Here is a 21,889-nt window from a genome sequence, read left to right as displayed (position 1 = left end):
AGGACCCCCTGTCGAAGACTCCTGGACTAGAGTATGATGATGACCTGTCCTGGTCTAATCCTTGTTTCTCCTCCCGCCAACCTTTACCAACACCCGACAAGGATACAGCGAGGTTCCTTTGATCCAATGTGCCTATCTGCAGTTCCATCACCTGCTCTGTATTTCTCAGAAATACTACGGTTGAGGAGCTTCCAGCGTGCTATGTGGTTTAATGCAAAATATCCTGACTAATGCATTTAATGTGGCTCAAATTGGCCCAACGGCCAGACGTTTATGTGATGTCGTTAGAGCACCTTTGTAGCAACGCGTCTGTTAAAATGGCCTCTAATAATGCTCAAAAGAATGACAAGGATTTCTGCTGTCCTCCTCATTATCTAGAATGACTTAAAATATATTATGACGTCTACCTAATGATGAGGACGCCCACAATTAAAGCTCAAAGGAACTTAAACGATTATTGTCTCTCAAGTCCCAAAAAGAGAAACATAAACATCAATGGTTTGGAAAGAGTCAGGACAGTAGAAAGAAGGAAGGAAGGAAGGAAGGAAGGAATGCCTCAGTCTGTCTCGTTCTGTCTGTCGTACACTGAAGATGGAGACAGAGCGTATTGTATTTCATGGGGAACCAGCGCAGATGTGGAGATATGGCATCTTTTGTTTTAATTTGTAACCCAATGCTGGAGCCGTCTGAGCTGTAAGTACTGCTAATTTGTTTCAGACTAATTCATCAGGCCACAGCTTTGGAATTCACTGTGATGATAGGCCAGTGGGGAAGAGAGACAGACACACACACACACTCACACACACGGAAAAACAGGCAAGTTGTCTTCAGAAAGAAACAAATTATTTGCTTTACAAATAAAGCATACATCAAAGCTCACTGTACTTAGTCTGCTCTTTTCCCCCTCCAAAGCTCTTTGCCAAAAATAGCCGATCTACATGCTCACAACGCCGCTCACATGTGAGCTTGTAGATCTGCTATTTTTTGCTAAAGTTCAGAATATGGACGCTAGGGTTCAAGTGGTTAAAAAGGGGGAAGAAACAAGTTTCTCTCACACAAAGATTTGGAGGACCCCCTGTTGAAGACCCCTGCACTAAAAGAGTGCCCACTAATTATCGTCGTGAACCTCTCTCACACGGGAATAAGAATGAACTCTTGTGGCAGCAGGAAAGACAAAGGGCTTCAGATGCTGTTTGCAGTGTGGAAAGCAAGCGAAAGCAGCGAGCGGAGAGCCTGAGCAGAGCCAAGTCTACCTCCGGATCAGATGGGAGAGATATGGGAGCCCATGGTCTGAGGGACTGAAAGGAGATGATGTTCTATGAATCCAGAGGCCAGCCTCAGGACTCGTTGATATTCAGGAAATACTATAGGAGCTTGCAGGCGCGCACATATTCATACCCATAGACACAGAATCACATTCACGTATATGAACATACTTATACACACACGCACGCACACACACACGCACGCAGTAGGAGCCAGATAATGAGAATCCAAGAGGCATAGGGCCAGATCACGTTTTGACGAGGTTGTGTGTGGTGTGTGTGTGTGTGTGTGTGTGTGTGTGTGTGTGTGTGTGTGCGTGCGTGCGTGCGTGCGTGTGTGTGTGCGTGTGTGATTAACTAAGCCAAAGAGAATGCAGATGCCTGAGATGTGCGGGTGAGTTAAGGAGAGTATCAACACCCTTTCACCTCCCTTGGTGCGTCTCCAGACCAGACAGACAAATGAATGAATGATTCATCACAGACTGAATCTGAAGGAGATTCTTCCAATGACGTTGGAACACACAACAACCTGTGGACTGCAGTTGTTCAACGGATTCTATCAGGGCGCCCGCTGGCCTACTGGTCCGGGCGCATACCACTTAGGCATTGCCACATAGGCAAGGATGCCTGGTGGCGGCGCCGGTTTGATTCCCGATCCGGACGACATTTGCCGCGTGTCACTCCCCATCTCTCCCCCCATTTCCTGTCAGTCTACCTGTCCTATCAATAAAGGCATAAAAGCCCAAAAACAAACCTTAAAAAAATAAAAACGTTTCTATCAAGGTGAAAGGGAAGTTTTTAGCAAATTTACGAGAAAGTACAAATAAACAAACATATTTAATAAGCATTCGCCAACACAATATTCACTCAGATTTTATCAGTACCTCAAAAACTGAATCAATATCTCTGAGCATTATGTTTGCCCAGACTTGATGGACTGGAGATTTTTCATAAAGATAAGAATGCCTGTCGATGGTTAAGGTTCACATCTCAACCCCTGTCGAGATGTGAGGAGGAAGGTGGGGGCGCAGGAGTGTGGGGAATTCTAGAACACAGTAACACACCACTGACTATTGCCGATGGAGAGGTTAGCATTATGTATTGAGAGGAACTCTTGCCGATTTCGTAAGAGACTCGTCGCCAATTGCAAGATATTTAATTCATTTGGGGCCATGATGATAACCCCTTCTTCCCACTACTAGACTAACAAGGATTTATATTGTCTGTGTTATTGTTTACAACCACAATTATTCACGTGTGGCAAGATCGCGGTTCCACTAGTTTTACTAGTAGGCTAGTGTAGGCTTAGAAGCCTTTTCAGAAGTTAATTTAATGTTTTCCATTTAATGATTTCCTTTATCCTCATCTAATCTTGCGCTAATGCACGCAACTGTTTTCGCCAGGTTTTAAGGCCTAGTAGGCTTTTCAGAAGTTCATTTAATGTTTTCCATTCAATGATTTCCTTTATCGTCATCTTGCGCTAATGCACGCAACTGTTTTCGCCAGGTTTTAAGGTCTTGTTTTAGTTGTTTCTCATAAGCTCGCGGCCCTCCTTGCCCATCAGCCTCCACCGTTGCGCTCAGGGTCACCGGGAAAACCGTGGTCGCAGGGCAGCAGTAGCACAGGAAGTGACACGTACGGCCTGAGCGATTGGGGGAAAAGAACAGCTAAGATCTCCAAGGCTGTTTCCGTCAACAGTGAGACGGGTGAAGAGCAAGGACAGAGCATTGGGTTGAGTTGGGGAAGACTCTAGAAGAGGGGACGTACTACTGTACTGTACTGTACTGTACTGTACTGTACTGTACTGTACTGTACTGTACTGTACTGTACTGTACTGACAACCAATAAGAAAACAGCTTTCCTCCATCCCTGAGAGGTGGTCTATGGCAGTGGTTCTCAACCTGTGGATCGGGGGGACCCCCAGGGGGGTCTCCAAATTATTTTGGGAGTGGTCCCCAGATGATTAACTTAATGTGCAACACTGTTTCTCTCACTCAACAGTAAACAAACCAACATAAAGTTTAAGTGTATAGAGGGTATCTGCACATTTCTAAAGTGACAATTGAAGGATTTTTTTAATACATCTAAAATGACAAATTAAACATCGGCCAAATTGTAAAATATTAAGAGGCTGAAATTGTGAAAATAGCCGATCTACATGCTCACAACGCCTCGCAACGCGAGGCGTTGTGAGCATGTAGATCTGCTATTTTCACAATAGAACCGTGTTACAGTATACAAAATGTAATTCCTCAACTCTATAGTGCTCATCAGGGTGGGAGGCCGTCCCTCGTTAAAATATGATTATTTTGGGGGTCCGCGGCCTGAAAACGTTGAAGACCCCTGGTCTACGGGCTGGTGTGCTGCTGGGGCAGCAGGCAGGACATCAGACCTTCCCAGGAACGTGGCAGCCGCCGCAGCAGCAGCAGCTGCTGTGAGAGCACCGAGCGCTGCTTTAACTAAGACCCTCAGCCAGGAGGAGGAGGAGAGTCTTTTGAGCTGCAGCAGTCTAAAGCCTCCTCCTCGTCCCGGACCCCCGGACCCCCTCATGAATATTAACCAGCTCTGAGCCCGGGCTTTAATCTGCCTGATCCCCCCACACTGCTGCCGCCGAGACGATAGCGAATCTAATTATTTGGTCTGATATTAACCCCCCCCCCCCCCCCCTCCTCCTCCTCCTCCTCCACACCAGCACCACCTTCACTCCCCCCACAATGCATATGAACATAAATGCACACATATATACCCCTGTCTGAACGCACATAAACATGTGTGCATGTTCAACATGTGAAAACTCACAAACACAAGTCACTCACTCGCACATTGAGCCCTGTATACACAGAGACCTTCTAGTGCAGGGTCTTCAACAGACGGTCCGGGACCCCTAGGGGGTCCTCAGAGTTGCTCGAGGGGGTCCTCCAAAACTTCCAATCCTTTTTATATTAACCCTAGTGTCCTTATTCTGAGAACTGTAGTCAAAAATAGCCGATCTACAAGCACACAACGCGAGGCGTTTCAGCAAAGAGGTTTGGTGTAAAGGGGAAAAAGAGCAAACTAATTACAGAGTGAAAGGTCAAGTTTATTAAGTATTGACGGCTCAAGTGGTTAAATATCTGAAAACACAAATTGACATGAATCCAAAATACACTGATGATTGTGCTGTCAAACGATGAAACTATATGGAATCTAAGAAAAGGTTGTGGGGGGTCCCTGCTTCATCTCTCTCTCAGCTAAGGGGTCCTTGGCCTGAAAACATTGAAGACCCCTGTTCTAGTGCATATACTCTCTCTCTCTCTCTCTCTCTCTCTCTCTCTCTCTCTCTCTTTCTCACACACACACACACACACACACACACACACACGCACACGCACACGCACACGCACACGCACACGCACACACACCTCCTCACTACAGCCTGTACCTCCCGCACAGCCAGTGACGCCCTGTTCTTATCTGTCCCAAAAATGCCCTCCTCCTATGCTGATAAAAACCTGAATGCAAATGATGCCAGGCTGATTTCATTTCTTCTCCCCTCGATCAGCAGCGTTAGCGTGAACGTTAAACTCTCCCTTTCTCCCTCTGCACTCGTTCTCTCTCTCTCTATGGATAGAAGAGAACAATGCTGGGGACCGAGGGGGAGGGGGGGCCTTTCCCTGAACTAACCCCAGAGCATCACCCCATCTACGTATATATGTGTTGTATATGCTCTTCAGTTAACAACTTAAAGCCATTTAAAAGAAATCTAAAATAACGTATTTTTGAATGCTCTTGCCTATAAGCCATGTCCAGAATAGGGTTGGCAGGTGGAACATGGAACATTGGTATTCCCCAACTGTGGAATAAACTCCCTGTCACACTTAGAACTACAGACCAACTCCCTAGCTTCCATTAGAACTACAGACTCACTCCCTATCTAGTTTCCATTAGAACTACAGATATTGCAGGTAATATGCTATTACCTGCTTATTGTAAGTTGCTTTGGATTAAAAGCGTCTGCTAAATGCCTAAATTGTAAATTGTAAATAGGAAAATAACCCCCAGATGAGGAGATGAAGTCTTCTTTACACAGCTGTCTGTTTGCTAGAGTTACCACTGCCTGGCCCTGCACTGGGACTAGGAGTTTGTATCTACAAATCTAACTGGCACCGGTATAACATTTCATGTTATTATTCAGTGACGTTTATACACCCCCTCCCCCCATTGATTGTTTGACTAAAGGCGTGCCCGGCAGGCCTTAAATGAAGGGCAGTCGAGTGAATAACATAAGCTAGTTAAGTGTGCTTCAATGTGTGGTTTAGGAGGCACAGAGAGCTCTTTGACAGTAACCTAAACCTTGAGATGTCACGCTTTACAGAGCACAGCAAAACTAGGAGTGTCCATGTCACTCTGAAAGTGTAAGAAAATTAGTAAAATGGATGTCTACTAGGGATGGGACGATATGAACATTTCATGTCACGATTATTGTGACAAAAAAAATCGCGATTTACGATATTATCACTAAAATCAAAATCCATTATCCTGGGGCGATCTACAAACGCGTCGCAATGCTTTGTGAGCTTGTAGATCAGCTATTTTTGGCAGACATTTGATAGAGAGTGAAAAAAATACTGTTCCAAGTAGTATATTATAAGTACCAATTATAGCGGGTTTAAGTGGTACCGGATATGCAGCTCTGGCAAATAAAAGCTGAATTGATCCCAGTGCATGACGGAGGACGATATCACGATCAATGAAATCTCCACGATACGATTATCGTGAGTGTTTTTTTATCACGATAAACGATAATATCGCTTATCGTCCCATCCCATCCCTAATGTCTACACATCCACACTGTTGACGATGAACAAAAGTTTATAACGTATGTGTCCCTTTTGTATTGTGTTTTGTGTTTACTGTTAGGTCAACAGTTTGGATTTTGCAGTGAGGAGCCTTTCTGAAAAGCTACCCTATTGTCCAGAAATCGACACCTGTGTGTTTGTATATCTGAAAATAATTAATTCTCGAGAGCCATCTTAACTCACCCACCGCTATTTTTAAGACCCTTCTGAGGGTCCACACCGCCAGGATTTTGCCTACCTTTAACGTGGGCGCGCGCGCGAATCCATTGCGCGATGGTTCACCGATTGCATTCACAATACGATCCAGGCAGGGTAAGCAACAAAGCACTACAGCCTTCCATCGCTCAAAGCGAAACCGACGGAGCGCCACGCTGGTGTTGCACAACATTGAACCGGATGACATTTCGGCAGACAGGATACAGGCGTCGTTGTCCCGCCCCCCCATTTCCGTTCTGGAACATCCAGATCCGTTTTTTGTGAATAGGGCGGGTCCACAGAGCGCTATGGACGGCGAATCGGCGATCATACTTTTTTGTTTTATAGTTATTAAAGCTAATTGATAGCTCGTCATATTCGTCATAAGCAGAGTGGACCCATAACTATAGCTCGTCAAACTCGTCCAATGTAGTGGATGAGTTAATTGCAGTGAACTTCAAATCCCCGAGCAGCAGGGAAGGGAAGGTACTGCACAGGGGCACTTGTTGCTCTTCCTCTGACCTTTTCAACTGCTTACCACCAGTCAGTCATTCATTCATTCATTCACTCCTTTGCTTGCATAATCATTTAATCACTCATTTTCTTCCTCCCTTCTCCTCTTTCACGTTCTCTCCTTTTTCCTTGTTTCTAACGATTCACCTCTTTTCTTAATCTTCCCATGCCTTTCTCTCTCTTCTCACTCCACCCAAATCTGTCTGCCCCTTCTCTCTTTCTCTCTCACACTCCCTCTCTCTCTCTCTCTCTCTCTCCTTCTCTACTATCTATCCACTACAGGAAATGGTTTCTTTCCCAATCCGGGAGGCTGGAGGGGGAACACACTGTCCCAAACAAAGAGGTCACTGTGTGAATCCTCCAAAAATACAGAGAAGAAAAGGCAGATAAAAATCAGAAACCTACTCTCATCCGCCTCTCTCACACACACACACACACACACACACACACACACACACACACACACACACACACACACACACACACACACACACACACACACACACACACACACACACACACACACACACACACACACACACACACACACACACACACACACACACACACATCCGTCTTTGTCTCTCACACACACACACACACGCCGGTGCACACTGTTTATTTTAACGAGTGCACATGTACAGTACGTACGCACACACAAGGGATATTCCATACACAGGACATTCTACTCAATAACGACAAAACGCTTACATGGTAAAAACAACAACACGCCATAACCCTACTGGAGTGTCGCTTGACAAAATGAAAAAAAATAGTATATTAATAAATAAATACTATTCTCTGGTGCAGGCATGCTCATGCACAGTTGCATGCGCATATCAGCGCACACCTTCCAAGAAAAAGAGAGAGAGCCAGGTTTGATGAGCTGCATGCAAATGACATGTAAAAATATAAAACTGCGATACTTAAAACGGGGCCCAGAGATAAGAGATTTGAAAATGAGGCACTCTTGGAAAGCGGGCTCCTGAACTGCCGGAGATGAGGCTCAGAGATAGAGAGGATAGAGGTTCTCCTCTCTCTCTCTCTCTCTCTCTCTCTCTCCTCCACCCTGCAGAAGCCTGTGCAGATGACAGGGAGATGCAGATACCAGCCAGTCACTGCCACTGAGTGATGAGAATGAACCCCCCCCCATCCTATCCCATCCCATCCCATCTCTCCCTTCCCTTCCTCTCATCTACTCAACCTCTCCTCTGTTATGTTACCTCACAATTTCCTCTCTCTGTCTCTCTGTGTGTGTCTCTCTCTCTCTCTCTCCTTTCCTTTCCTTTTGTCTAATATTTTAAGAGGTAAACGTCGCCTTTTGTTGTACACGCCGTAAAACGTACGGCAGGGTTCTTCAACAGGGGGTCCTCGGAGTTACTACAGGGGGTCCTCCAAATCTTTGTGACTTTTTTATATTAAGCACTTGTACCCTCGCGTCCATATTCGGAGAACTTTAGCAAAAAATAGCAGATCTACAGGCTCACAGCGGCTTGCGCTGCGAGGCGTTGTGAGCTTGTAGATCGACTATTTTCAGGCAAAGAGGTTTGGTGTAGAGGGGAAAAAGAATAGAGTGAAAGGTCAAGTTTATTAAATCCTCCTCCAGTTCTAGGCAACACAGAAGAGGGGGAACTTTTTTTCTATTTCCACACAACTCCTCTAAGGTATATTAATGACATAGTTCAATATTGAAAATGGGTGGTCTCCCCCTTTAAGTAATGACGGCTCAAGTGGTTAAATATCTGAAAACACAAACTGACATGAATCCAAAAATACACCGACGATTGTGCTGTCAAACGATGAAACCATATGGAATCTAAGAAAAGGTTTTGGGGGTCCCTGCTTCATCTCTATCTCAACTAAGGGGTCCTTGTTGGCCTGAAAACGTTGAAGACCCCTGCCGTAAAAGGTTACAGCGTTTGCACCCTCAGAATTTAACGAACACTCTGTATTTGACTGTGTATTTCTGATTCCCTCCTTCCATTCATTCACCTACCTACTCTTTCCTATGAGTCTGTGACAGGCCAACAGACTGACGGCTCCTGTCATGACGTTGGGTGAGTTATAAGCCAGGTAAAAGGTACATGTACCCTATATACAGAGCACACAGATTCAATCACTATACAGATAAATGCTTGCTGGGTTTCTTTCCTGGAGGCTAGATGACACACACACACACACACACACACACACACACACACACACACACACACACACACACACACACACACACACACACACACACACACACACACACACACACACACACACACACACACACACACACACACACACACACACACACACAGTTTGAAGTAAGGGACGTGGGTAGCATGTCCTTCACTGCTACAGCCACTCAAAGCAACGTGGATAACATTAAGGAGCCATGAGTCGCTATGAGAAACTTTCCTACTGTATGTTATGGTAAACATTACTTTGGTTGTGTGAATGGCTAATAATTATCTCTATTTGACCTGATAAAACATTGTGTTTAAGGATTGTTAACCCAACCCAAAATAATGACCCTTCTGTATGTCTAACCATGCCAAATAAAATACAAATTATGGAGCCATGGGGTAACAGAAGCCTACAGTATGTGTTGTGTTAGACTTAGAGCCTGTACTGATTGATTGATTGATTGATTGATTGATTGATTGATTGTATTCGACAAGTGAGAGTTGTTTTTGTAAAGGATAAGCGTTTAATAGCTCTATATTGCCATAATAATCATTGTATAGAGTGTTTGTTCAGTAACAGGGGACTCTCAGATTCTCCAGTTCTTTAGTAAAACAGAAAACTGTATCATACAGGATACTGGATGAACAATGGAAAATGGAAGTGATTGAACAAAACAACAAGGGTTCTCTCTCCTTATTGGATGAAATCGGTGACCCACCTGATAAAGTATTTTGTGTTTACTAAAGAGCTGGAGAGACAGGGAGACATTGTTACTGGACATGCTGTAGATTATATACTGTAGCAATTAATCATTGAGAGATTATAGAGCTGCTTTTTTTCTTTTACAAAAACAAAAATCAATTTACTGTTCTGTTTGTTTATTTTTTCATGTTGTTTGTAACTGTTTGTTTCTGTTTTTCTTCTATGTTATATTTGTACATTCATTGCACGTTTGTTGCATTATATTGCTGCCTTTCTTATATTTTGTATGTTATAATTGTGAAATTATACCTTGGTATAACTAAAACAAAAAAAAAAGTTTTAGCTGAAAATATCACTTACAACACCTTTAAAAAACAATACACAATTCAGCATTCAGTACTTAATCCATCAGGACAACACAAAAAAAAAGACTTTTCCATTGTGGTCCTGCAGTCTTGGCTGGCAGGCAGACAGGAAAAGGAAGTTTAGGTTCAAGTTCAAGCTCCACGGCAGAGACTTTGATACATTACAGGACAATGTAAGCTACGTTAGATGGCTGTGCTGCAGTACCAACATCATCAACTCTAATCTGTTTGTGCCCTTTTTCCACATACCTTCTTCCCCCCTGTAGCATTTTCTTTCAGGGGGCAATGAAGGATGGTATCTGGTGCTTACTGTAATCAGGGAAACATTTCCCAACTTCTGAGGTACTGCTGTTGTAATTAACATTCTAATTTTATACTGTAGGTGGAGGAGACAGAGAACACACAGAGAGAGAGAGAGAGACAGAGAGAGAGAGAGAGAGAGAAACATTTGATAAGTTCAGATAAATGGAAGATCTGAACTACATGTAAACAAACTATGGCAGAGGGGAAAAAAGGGGGAGAGAGCTAAAATAGTTGACAGGGAGGGCGTTCCCCTTCACCCGTCCTTGCAGGTGACCGAAAGAAAGTGACGAAGCGATGAAGGGGGAGGGGGGGGGGGGGGGGGGGGGATAGAAGAGAGACTACCCAAAAAAAGTGTGTTTGGAAAACCGTGGGTGGCGTGCCTTATCGCCCCAGTTCTCCTGGAGAGATTATTGGGGGATTAGTGCAAACGCTTGTTTCTAAAACATGATGAAAAGACGTTCTGCGTGTGATAACGCTTTGAACTCCCATACTCCGCTCCTTCTAGGATCCTGCCTTCCGGGCTGCTGTTCCGCGAAACGCGCAGGAGCGGCGAGGAAGAGGAGAGGGAAGAACAATGAATGCAGACAGCCCTGTTATGTGGAGTGGATTCTGAATCACTCCTGTGGTAGAGAACACTGAACCCCTCCCACCACCTAGTCATCTTAAGCCCTTTAGGCCTAGAATTATTGAATGCTTTAGCAGATCTACAAGCTCGCTGTATTTTTAAAGTGATCCCTGACTAATACGACAAATATTCCTTAATACATTATAATTGTCCTCTATAACTACAATGTAAAATTAAAAACACCTCAATTATTTTATTTCTTCTAGAAATAGCTAATCCTTCACTCAATAGGGGAAATGCCCGTCGCAAGTTGATGATGTCATAAATGTCAAGTGTGATCTATCCCTATGGAATTAATGGCATGCATGTGAAAATAAAAACAAACTTAATACTTCCTATGGTTAATATGAGCATCAAATCAATATTTCAAATGTGTTTGTGTTTTGTTTTTTTGCACATGCATGCCATAAAAATGACACATGACATTTATGACATCATCAACTTGCGACAGGCATTTCCCCTACTGAGTGAAAGATTAGCTATTTCTAGAAGAAATAAAATATTTAAGGTGTTTTTAATTTTACATTGTAGTTATAGAGGACAATTATAATGTTTTAAGACATATTTGTCGTATTAGTCAGGGATCACTTTAAAGCAAACGTTTGTAACTCAAATTTTGCTTCTGGGTGGTCCCTGGAACTAAATATTTTGAGATGGGGGTCCGTGGCCAAATAAATATCATTTTGGGGGTCGTTCACGTGAAAGGGTTTGAGAACCACTGACATAGTAGTCTCTCAAGAACAGACTAACTGAGCTCCATTTAAGTGAAAAGGACCTTTTCTTTGACAATTGCTACCCAGATTGCTGACATAGAAACATAGTAGATCTGCTATTTTTCAAAAATAGCAGATCTACAAGCTCGCAGCGTGGCACTCGGTGCCACGCTGTGAGTTTGCACATCTGCTATTTTTCAATAGTTAAAGCATAAAATAATGATACACAATAATGTACCCGTTATAAATGGGTTAAGAAAAGACAGGCTTAAATGTTGTTTTTTTTCCTCCCATATGACGTTGTAGGTTGAACGTTCAAGAACATTCTCCTTAGCATATAAACTGCTGGTACCCCTCTCCCCAAAATTAATGCCTCCACCACAGCCGAAACTTCGCAATTATCAAACAACTTTGGGGCCAATTAAGAACACTTACATTATCAGTTAATTAAAACAGGATCCAATCGGAAAGAGAACCGATATAATATCAGATTTGTGTTGGATCCAATCAGAATAATGGAGGTGGTGTGTTCTCTCCTGGGTTGCCATGGGGAGGCTCGTCTGAGGAAGACCTGGTTGTTCAGTCAACCAAAAAGCCGATCCGTTGATCAGTAAACATTATTATACCCTGTTCTAAAGTCCAACAGCCATATCAGACAGAATATATTTAAATAGATAAATGGTTTTACGCCTCTTTCTCAAGAGATGCAAATGGCAGAATTTCCATACGACACAGGCCAGTTAACACGTTAGCTAATCTAATAAAGGAGATCTGTTAAAAAGAGAAGAAGAGGACGACCGGATCTCATCTTTTTTCTCACTCTCTCTTTAGTTACTACAGGGGGTCCTCCAAATATTCCAATCCTTTTTATATTAACAACTTGAACCCTAGTGTCCATATTCTGAGAACTGTAGCCAAAAATAGCCGATCTACAAGCTCACAACTTGTAGCTCACAACTTGTGAGCTTGTAGATCGGCAAAGCGGTTTGGTGTAGAGGGGAAAAAGAGCAGACTGAGTACAGAGTAAAAGGTCAAGTTTATTAAGTATTGACGGTTTATCTGAAAACACAAATTGACATGAATCCAAAATACACTGACAATCGTGCTGTCAAACAATGAGACTATATGGAATCCATGAAAAGGTAGTGGGGGTCCCTGCTTCATCTCTCTCTCAACTAAGGGGTCCTTGGCCTGAAAACATTGAAGACCCCTGCTGTAAGTTATTCTGTATAATAAGACTGACCTACTGTACAAAGATCAGACGATCATGGTGCAGTTAGCACTGGCAAATACAGTTTGATTACATTTCATTTCATTTAGTAAGGAGCATTATACAACTGGTAGTTCCGATGAAGCAATCTAAAGTAGCTCTCGACCCGTGTGAATAACGAGCACTACCACACATGTCTAATCAAATACAGTTATCAGCTGCGTTGGTCGCAAAAGAGCTGAAGCGCTCCCCTCTCCCCACACTATAATAGCGGCTAGGCTAGCGGTTTTCATGTGAAGTTAAGGGACATAGTAGCTAAATGTGGCATTAAAAAATCTTAATTACAATGAAATGAAGTTGACGTGTTTTTTTTAAGGGCAACAGTTGTATAATTGCAATATTACTCTCGAGGGTGTGGGTTAAGTGATTATTGTACCTTCTGCGCTGCCAGCGGGCACTTGCCCTTCCAGCTCGTGCCTGCGGCAACGCAGACGGTACAATAATCACGTTAACCCACACCGTCTTGTGTAATATTGCTTAAATAACTCTAAACTCTAATAAAACTACAAATAAAAGAAATCATTCAGATACACAGTAAAATGGTGTGTCCATTTCTGCACTCAAAGTTAGACTAACACCGAGGATCTAACTGTGTACCAACTGACATATATCGATGCCGGCGTTCAGACAGCAGAAGTAGGAGGAGGATTTTTCCCCTGCGTCTAGCCAACGCAATGTGGATAGCCCTGACCCCTGCTGACCTATCAGGAGGAAGGGACTGAGAGAGACAGAGAGGGAGAGAGAGAGAGAGAGAGAGAGAGAGAGAGAGAGAGCGAGAGAGAGAGAGAGAGAGAGAGAGAGAGAGAGAGAGAGAGAGGGATGAAGGAGGGGGAGGAAGTGGAGTGACAGTGGGAGACACAGGAGGAATGTGAGATTACAACCACTATCTCCAGCAGATACTGAAGGTCTGTCTCCTCACTCCTTCAGCCCCCAGATAGGACATAAGAAAAGAGGGAGAGAGAGAGAGAGATAGCGTGGGGCGGGGGGGTAAAAAGAGAAAGAGAGCGAGAGAGCGAGGGACAGAGAAAGATGGAAAGGAAAGGAAAAGAAAGGAAAGATAAAGAAAAGGGGGATAAAATGAAGCGGTCCATATGAGTGATGGTTTTGACTCAAGCCCTTCCAACATGGGAGATTTCTGACAGTTCAGAGTTCAGAGGAGAAAGGAGGAGCAATGGAAGGGAGGAGAAGAACAAAAGGTGATGGGTGTGTGTGTGTGTGTGTGTGTGCGTGCGTGCGTGCGTGCGTGCGTGCGTGCGTGCGTGCGTGCGCATGCGTGCGGCCCACGTACACAGACATATCTACATTATCTGTGAGCTTGTCCATTTATCTGTGATATTTGTGTGCGCTATGTGCACTGTGTGAATGTGTGTGCTGTATACAGTATGCGTGTGTGTGTGTGTGTGTGTGTGTGTGTGTGTGTGTGTGTGTGTGTGTGTGTGTGTGTGTGTGTGTGTGTGTGTGTGTGTATGCGTGTGCGTGCCGTGCGTGCGTGTGCGTACACTCAGGACCTCGACTGATAATAAACGAAATCTTAGAAATGAGAGCCTATCAAGCAGGAATCAATCATTGGGGCTTGTTGTCCAGGAGGATGGCGCCATGCGGAGATAAAAGGACAGGCGGACGTCTGGGGAGCCGGCAGAGCTGGGGGGCAGACGGAGGAGAGAGAGAGAGGAGAGGAGGACAGACCAGCGGAGAGGAGGAGAGGAGAGGATGCTCTGATCTGACTGCTGGCTCGTAATGAGAAACTGTGTAGGCTTGAGGAGAAACAGATAGTATTTTAACTGTCAAAGACCTGGGACGCACTCGAGTCGCGTTAGATTTAAACCACTTTAACAATTATTTTATGCTTTAACTATTGAAAAATAGCAGATATGCAAGCTTGAGTGCAGTGCTGCGAGCTTGTAGATCTGCTATTTTTGAAAAAAAATCTTGAAAACGCATGCAATATCTTTGACCCGATCTTTGACCCGACTTCTAAATCCTTCCTCTTAGAACTTGCTGTTCTCAAACTTTTTCATGTCAAGGACCCCCAAATTTACAGGTATTTGGCCGCGGACACCCCATCTCAAAATATGTTGTTCCAGGGACCACCCAGAAGCAAATATTTGAGTTACAAATGTTCGCTTTTAAATAGATATATTCAAAGACTTGCAAAAACTAATCTTGAAAAATAGCAGATCTACAAGCTCGCAGCGCGGCACTCGGTGCTGCGCTGTGAGCTCTTATATCTGCTATTTTTCAATAGTTAAATCATCAAACAATTCTAGGCCTAAATGGCTTAAAAGAGAGCACGGCTATAGTTTTTGGAGCAAACTGGACTAGGATGAACTGGAGTAGGCTACGCCAGTATTACGAGAACTGCCGTAATTGTAAAAAACTAAATTAAAGTGCAGATAAGACAAAGAAATCCCAGTGGTGGTGTATAGTCCAATATGTCTTCGGTAACGCCGTGGTCTTTTGCATTTTGGCATAATTTTCTCCATCAGCTTGTCTGTCCGGTGTGTGCGTGCGTGTGTGTGTCTGTGTGCATTCTTGCGCGTGTGTGCGTGTGTCATGCCAGGAAGCCTCTCCCAGCATCAGTATCACATGATTAGATGGAGTCAGTGCACATGATGCACAAGACTGTGACTCTGATAGCGATGCATCCGGTTCCACACGCAGTTCCCAAGGAACATCCACAACTCTCACACAGGTTCTCACCCACACACACACAAACACGCACACACACACACACACACACGCTCGCGCACACACACACACACACACACACACTCGCGCACACACACACACACACACATGCAGACGCACTCACGCACACGCACGCACACACAACTGATAAGGTAACTGAAAACTATTCAATTATGTTGGATAGTTTCAGTCTTTAGTCTAGGGGCATAAAATGATCATAGTTTCTTCTTTTGGAACAATTTTGGCAGTTCCCTTGTATGAGACAAGTCAATAGCCAAGATTTTAAATAGAGTTAAAAAAGGCATATACAGTATATAGCCAATATATATATATATATATATTGTAACGACCAATGTGAATAGTTTTCAAGAAGGTCGGGAGTGGCTTATTGTCGGTATCAGCCGGTAACACGCGGGAGTCTGTCCCTGTTACAATGCGCTAGACCCCTGGGAGATGGACTGCTGAGGTGGAGCGCCACACCTACCATCAGCTCCCAGTACTTGCCGCACGACTTGCCAAGCCGTGCTACTCATACGCTGAGTTGGCAGTGCCCGGAATCGAACCCATGACCTTGCGGTACAAAGGCGAGAGCTCTACCGACTGAGCTACCCGGGCACTACTAATAATAATAGTTTTCTGTCAAACACTAACAGTGCAATTGTATAGTGCTTGTAATGCTTCAGCAATCAGCATTAACTTCGTGTAAGTGAAATGTCTGTAAATGAATTCCAGACTTGAACTCCCAGTTCAATTATTAATTAATTGGACCCTGCATGGACGCACTCTGTGACTTGAAACCGTGACCCCTCCTCACCTCTGCTTCCTGGTCATCTGTGCTGTCGTCTGATTGGATGGCTCCTGGGTAAGGACCCCATGTTGTGTCTGGATGGAGGTCCCTGCACGCTACCACCCTGGTGTCATCACCCGCTTCACTCAGCGCCAAGTCATCTAGAGAGAGAGAGAGAGAGAGAGAGAGAGAGAGATCCATTTACTTAACATTACTTGTCATGTCAGTCGACCAGCAAGTAGGGCTGTCACAATTATTACATAATCGTCTAATCGCAATTAGTTTGTGATAATCGTCATAATCGTTTACATGTTGAAAAATGTTTATGTTCAAACATTGAAAAAATAGTGGAAATAGCAGACCTACAAGCTCACAACGTGTCGCAGATCGGCTGTTTCCACTATCAATTTTATTTTTTAAGTATAAAGTTGTCAAATATGTCAGTAATTTCTTCGTATATTTAGGTTATGTGTCATATCTACCATGTGCAACTTCAAAGCCTAGAAGCTAAACAGAAATGTAATTGTCAACGACGAAAACACAATTAAATCGTTAATCACAATTATGTGACTGACAATTAATCGTCATGTAAAATGCCATAATCGTGACAGCATACGGCATAATGCCAATAACATTACCGGGCAAACTGATGAGAGCCCAATGTTTTTTTTTTATGACTAATCAGTGAAATTGTTTGCTTCAATCATACAATCATGCTGAAAGTTATCGACTGGAAGAATTACAGGGTTCTATATAGAGAAGAGATGTGGAATAAAAAGCATTAAAAAAACCAACTAGTTTTAAGAGCCTGAAAAGCTTCTCACGGGTTGAACCCAACATGAACCCACAGGTGCACCTCCACAACACTCAACACTAGGGGGAGTTTGAAAGAAATGGGCCCACCACGTGCTGCTGTCCATGCAGCCTCTTCTGTGGTGCACTTCCTCAAAGTGATAAGTGCAGAAGGATGGGAGTCAGGGCTTTGGCTGGAGTCTGCTGCTACACAGCCCAGATAGAGGCTGATAGCTGGGCACGGGGCACTGCAGGGGGGCATGCATGGGAGATTTGTCCATCTATTTTAAAACTAAAGACAGCTATAGAACTGCTAGGGAGAGCCAGCCAACGCTCAACTTTTAGAGGAGGAGGAGGCTGATAGACCAGGGGCATTCAACGTTTTCAGGCCAAGGACCGATTAGTTGAGAGAGAGATGAAGCAGGGACCCCTACAACCTGTTCATAGATTCCATATAGTTTCATTGTTTTGACAGTACTATCGTCAGTGTATTTTGGATTCATATAAATTGATGTTCTCAGATATTTAACCACTTGAACCGTCATTACTTAATAAACTTGACCTTTCACTCTGTACTTAGTCTGCTCTTTTCCCCCCTCTACATCAAAGCTCTTTGCCAAAAATAGCAGATCTACAAGCCCCTATAAGGACCCCTAGGGTTCAAGTGGTTAATATAAAAAAGGAGGGAAAAAATCTCACAGAGATTTGGAGGACGCCCTGTAGTAACTCTGAGGACCCCCTAGGGCAGGGGTTTTCAAAGTGGGTGACGGGGCACCCTGGGGTGCCGTGATGGCAGTCCAGGGGTGCCGCGAGATAATTTGATAATATTTGGAATTCATTTGGACACTTAAAACAATATTTAGTATCATTTTAAACTTGAAGTACAAAGTTATTTTCAGTCAGTTCTAATCAAAATGGCTATTATCTCAACGTTTTCCTTGCAACCCAATCGCTAAAATATGGCATAAATACAGGGTGTTGGGAGTGAAAATTATGAATATAATGTAGGGGTGCCTCGGATGAAAATAATATTTATAGGGGTGCTCTGAGCCAAAAAAAGTTTGGAACCCCTGCCCTAGGGGTCCCGGACCCCCTGTTGAAGACCTCCTGCAATAGACTGTGGGCACATCTGGTAATACATTGATGATCGTGAGCAGTAATACAGGCTGTTCCGTCAGGCTGTGTGATGGACTGCTGGGTGGGATCAATACCACCTGCCTCGCGTCACATGATGTGCCTTCAGGGGTATGTGCTGCTTCTGGACCAGGGGGAAAACTTTCTGCACGCCTCTCTCTCAGTTCCACATTATCTCTCTTTTCCTCTCTTTCTCTCATACGCATACACACAAAGTTTAACCCCCATAACCCCCCACCCTCACCACACACACACCACTGCCCCCCACCACCCCCGCTCTCCCCTCTTCCCCCCCCCCCTCCACGGTTCAGGCGAGTGTTTCGGGGGTCGGGCCTAAAGTGGCGGGCCGATAAGAGTGTTTGTCTAACACTCTCCATGTCAAAACACTCATCTATCTTCTCTGTATCTATCCTCACCAGAGAACAACGGACAGACGCTGATAAAATGGCTTTCCCACAGCCCGGGGGGGAGGGAGGGGAGGGGGGGGGGGGGGGGGGGTACAGAGGGAAGAGAAGGAGGGAGAGCGGTGGCGCAGGGGGGGGTTAGAAGCGGGGGAGTGGCTGAGGGAGGAAGACAGTAGGAACACGGGTTTGAGGGAGATGTGAATTGATGATGACTTTTTACCGGCTGCATGCATGTGGTCAAAATTGTAATCTGTCAGTGTCAATGTCTGAGCAACCGTTATTGCAGCATCATGCATGGGGGGGTTGACCTGTTCCACTCATGCATAACACAGAAATACAATGATATACTCTGCTTATGTACATTATATTATACACATTGCACACCACACTGGAGAGATGTATCTCACACTGCAATCAACCCGGCCTTTCAGTCTCTTTCCTCAGTGGACGGCAGAGCTTGGCAACGATGACAAGCAAACAAGAACCGGCTACAAACAGATGGGTGCCCTTCAGGTGGGCTTTAATGTCAATGTTAATAATTGCCCTGGTTTTGGTTGGAGCTCCCAGTTTAAGCCACTGCAATATATTACTGTAGCTATTATCTATTGTCTATCACAGTGGTTCTCAACCTGTGGGTCGGGACCCCCAGGGCAGTCCCCAAATTATTTTGGGTGGTCCCCAGATGATTAACTTAATGTGCATCATTGTTTTCTCACTCAACAGTAAACAAAGCAAAATAAAGTTTAAGTGCATAGTCAGGGTATCTGCACATTTCTAAAGTTACAATTTAAGGACTTTTTAATACATCTAAAATGACAAATTAAACATTGGCCAAATTATCAAACATTAGAGGCTGAACTTGTGAAAACAGATGATCTACATGCTCACAACGTGAGGCGTTGTGAGCATGTAGATCTGCTATTTTTGACAAAAGAACCATGTTATACAAAATGTAATGTCTCAACTCTTAGTGCTCGTCAGGGTGGGGGGTCCCCACTCCCCAGTTAAAATATGATTATGTTGGGGGTCGTAGCCTTAACACATATGGTGCCAGCCCCGAGTTTCCCGAGTTTGTATTGGTACTACCGCTGTGCCAACCCCGAGTTTCCCGAGTTTGGGCCGTTTCTGAAAAAAAAAAAATCTATTTAAAAAAAAAAAAACAATTTTCAAATTTTTTTTTTGGACCTCCAGAAATGTATTAGGCATGATCGCGATCGCGAAATTGCATGTTTAACCCCCATACCAACTCATTCTTTCAAACATGGCAGCAATGTTTGTTTACATCTGAAGAAAACATAATGGCTGATAAATCCTGAATGCCTGAACGGATTTCCAAGCGGATTTTTTTATTTGAAAGCTGTGAACAGCATCTACACACGTGGTGCATCATCTAGGCAGGGGCGTGCACTTTTTACACAATTGCACAATTACATGGAAGTCTATGGTAACCATGGCAACGCGAGACATTGAAGAGAAAAAATCATTGCAACATAAGTGTTAAAAGGTCGAGAACCACTGGCCTATCAGAGGAGCCGTGGACATTTCAGAGTGACCAGGTGAAGGAACCCTCTTGGATGTCGTTCAACTTTGAAAATAAGCGAGATTCTGTTTGTCTGAGGTCTAACTCCAGCCAGACTCCAGGGTCCAGTCAGTCACCAGACCAGCCGGTCTAGTTTGACCCGTGAAGTCAGTTTAGTCTGAAGTCCAGCATCTGTTCAGTCTGTATCCTATCTCCCATCATCCACTGGGGCCTCAGTTTGGCCACTCTGACCTTCTTTATCTCAACACTTCATCAATGTCCAGTTTGCATCCACGCCATTGGTCAGATCCTGTTCACATGACCTCTTATCGGCTTGACCAGCTACAATGACCCTCATTGTGAAACTGTCTCGGGGTTTTAGCCCAGTGAGAAAACACAGATATTAACTTAGAAACACCGTAGTAGACAGAGAGATTACATTGTCAGTTATTAAGACCAGTGCTGGAAAAACGTACTCACATATTTTACTTAAGTAAAAGTATATGCTGTTAAAGTCCAGAATTCTAAATGTACTTGAGTGAAAGTATGAAAGTGTTGGCATAATGTTTGAAAACAGCAGAGCTATAGATCTAGTGTTGGCAAAATGTTTGAAAATAGCAGATGCGATGCGTTGTGAGCTTTGTAGATCGGCTATTTTCAAATAGCCAAGGTATAAAATAGGGCTAAAGCGGTTTCATGTATTTTTTTTATAATATTATAATGTATATCTGCAAAGTAACTAGTAACCAAAGTTGTCAAATAATTGTAGTGGAGTACAAGTACAATATTTGGAACTGAGATGTAGTGGAGTAGAAGTAAAAGTATTGGTGTAAGTATACAAGTACAGTACCTCAAAATTGTACCCAAGTACATGTACATACTACATAGCTACTTTACACAACTGATTAAGACTGAAAACAGGGTGTACCCTAAGTGTGTAGCCAGATGTGTCATATCCTTTCATGCAACCGTTGCTTTGGGTGATAATCACAGCGGTCAACATATAAATGACTACACTGCACACAGCACAGGATATCCAATCTGAGCTCTGACTGAACAGCTATGGAGGCCATAACTTACTCCATGTTTGACCCATTAAGAGAAGAAAAATCTAAAATGACAGATGCTTTCCCCGGTTCGAATGGGTTAAAAACATCACTATTCCATTGTTTCGGGAAATCCGGTTTAATCAATATCGAAAATGAAAACATTTGAAATCAAATGAAGTCTTTCTTTCGTCTTTTGGACTTTCAGAACTGTGATCCCTCCTCCCCGGGGTGGTCTGAAGAATCAGTCACATTCAACGTTGTTGTCGGGTGGAAACCTTACATGTCCAAAACTGTTGGTTTTGTATTTTCACTTAAAAAGACTATTTAAAATTGTGAAAATAGCCGATCTACGCGAGGCGTTGTGTGCTTGTGTGCTTGTAGGCGGTGTGTGCTTGTAGATCGTCTATTTTCACTAGTCCTGTGCGTCTTGTGTGATCTGTGCGTCTTGTGTTACGAAAGAACGTACACGTTTGAAGCTTGGAGATACAAGGTTTCTGCCCGACAGTGACGATATGAAAGAGAGAGAGGGAGGAGGTGACCACAGAGGGA

General features: G+C 43.8%; 1 protein-coding gene across 1 annotated transcript in view; it reads right to left on the bottom strand.

Annotated features, from left to right (window-relative positions):
• Nucleotides 1-21,889, bottom strand: part of zfpm1 (zinc finger protein, FOG family member 1) — a 130,790-nt gene that overhangs the window by 19,652 nt on the left and 89,249 nt on the right. The window contains exon 4 of the mRNA XM_080736424.1: nt 16,470-16,603. Coding sequence (XP_080592550.1) covers nt 16,470-16,603 — 134 coding nt within the window. The remainder of the gene's footprint in view (nt 1-16,469; nt 16,604-21,889) is intronic.

Source organism: Nannobrachium achirus (assembly GCF_963921795.1).
Source record: "Nannobrachium achirus genome assembly, chromosome: 11".
NCBI lineage: Eukaryota > Metazoa > Chordata > Actinopteri > Myctophiformes > Myctophidae > Nannobrachium > Nannobrachium achirus.
The sequence above is the reverse complement of the archived record's forward strand: the minus strand, read 5'-3'. Positions and strand labels throughout refer to the sequence as shown.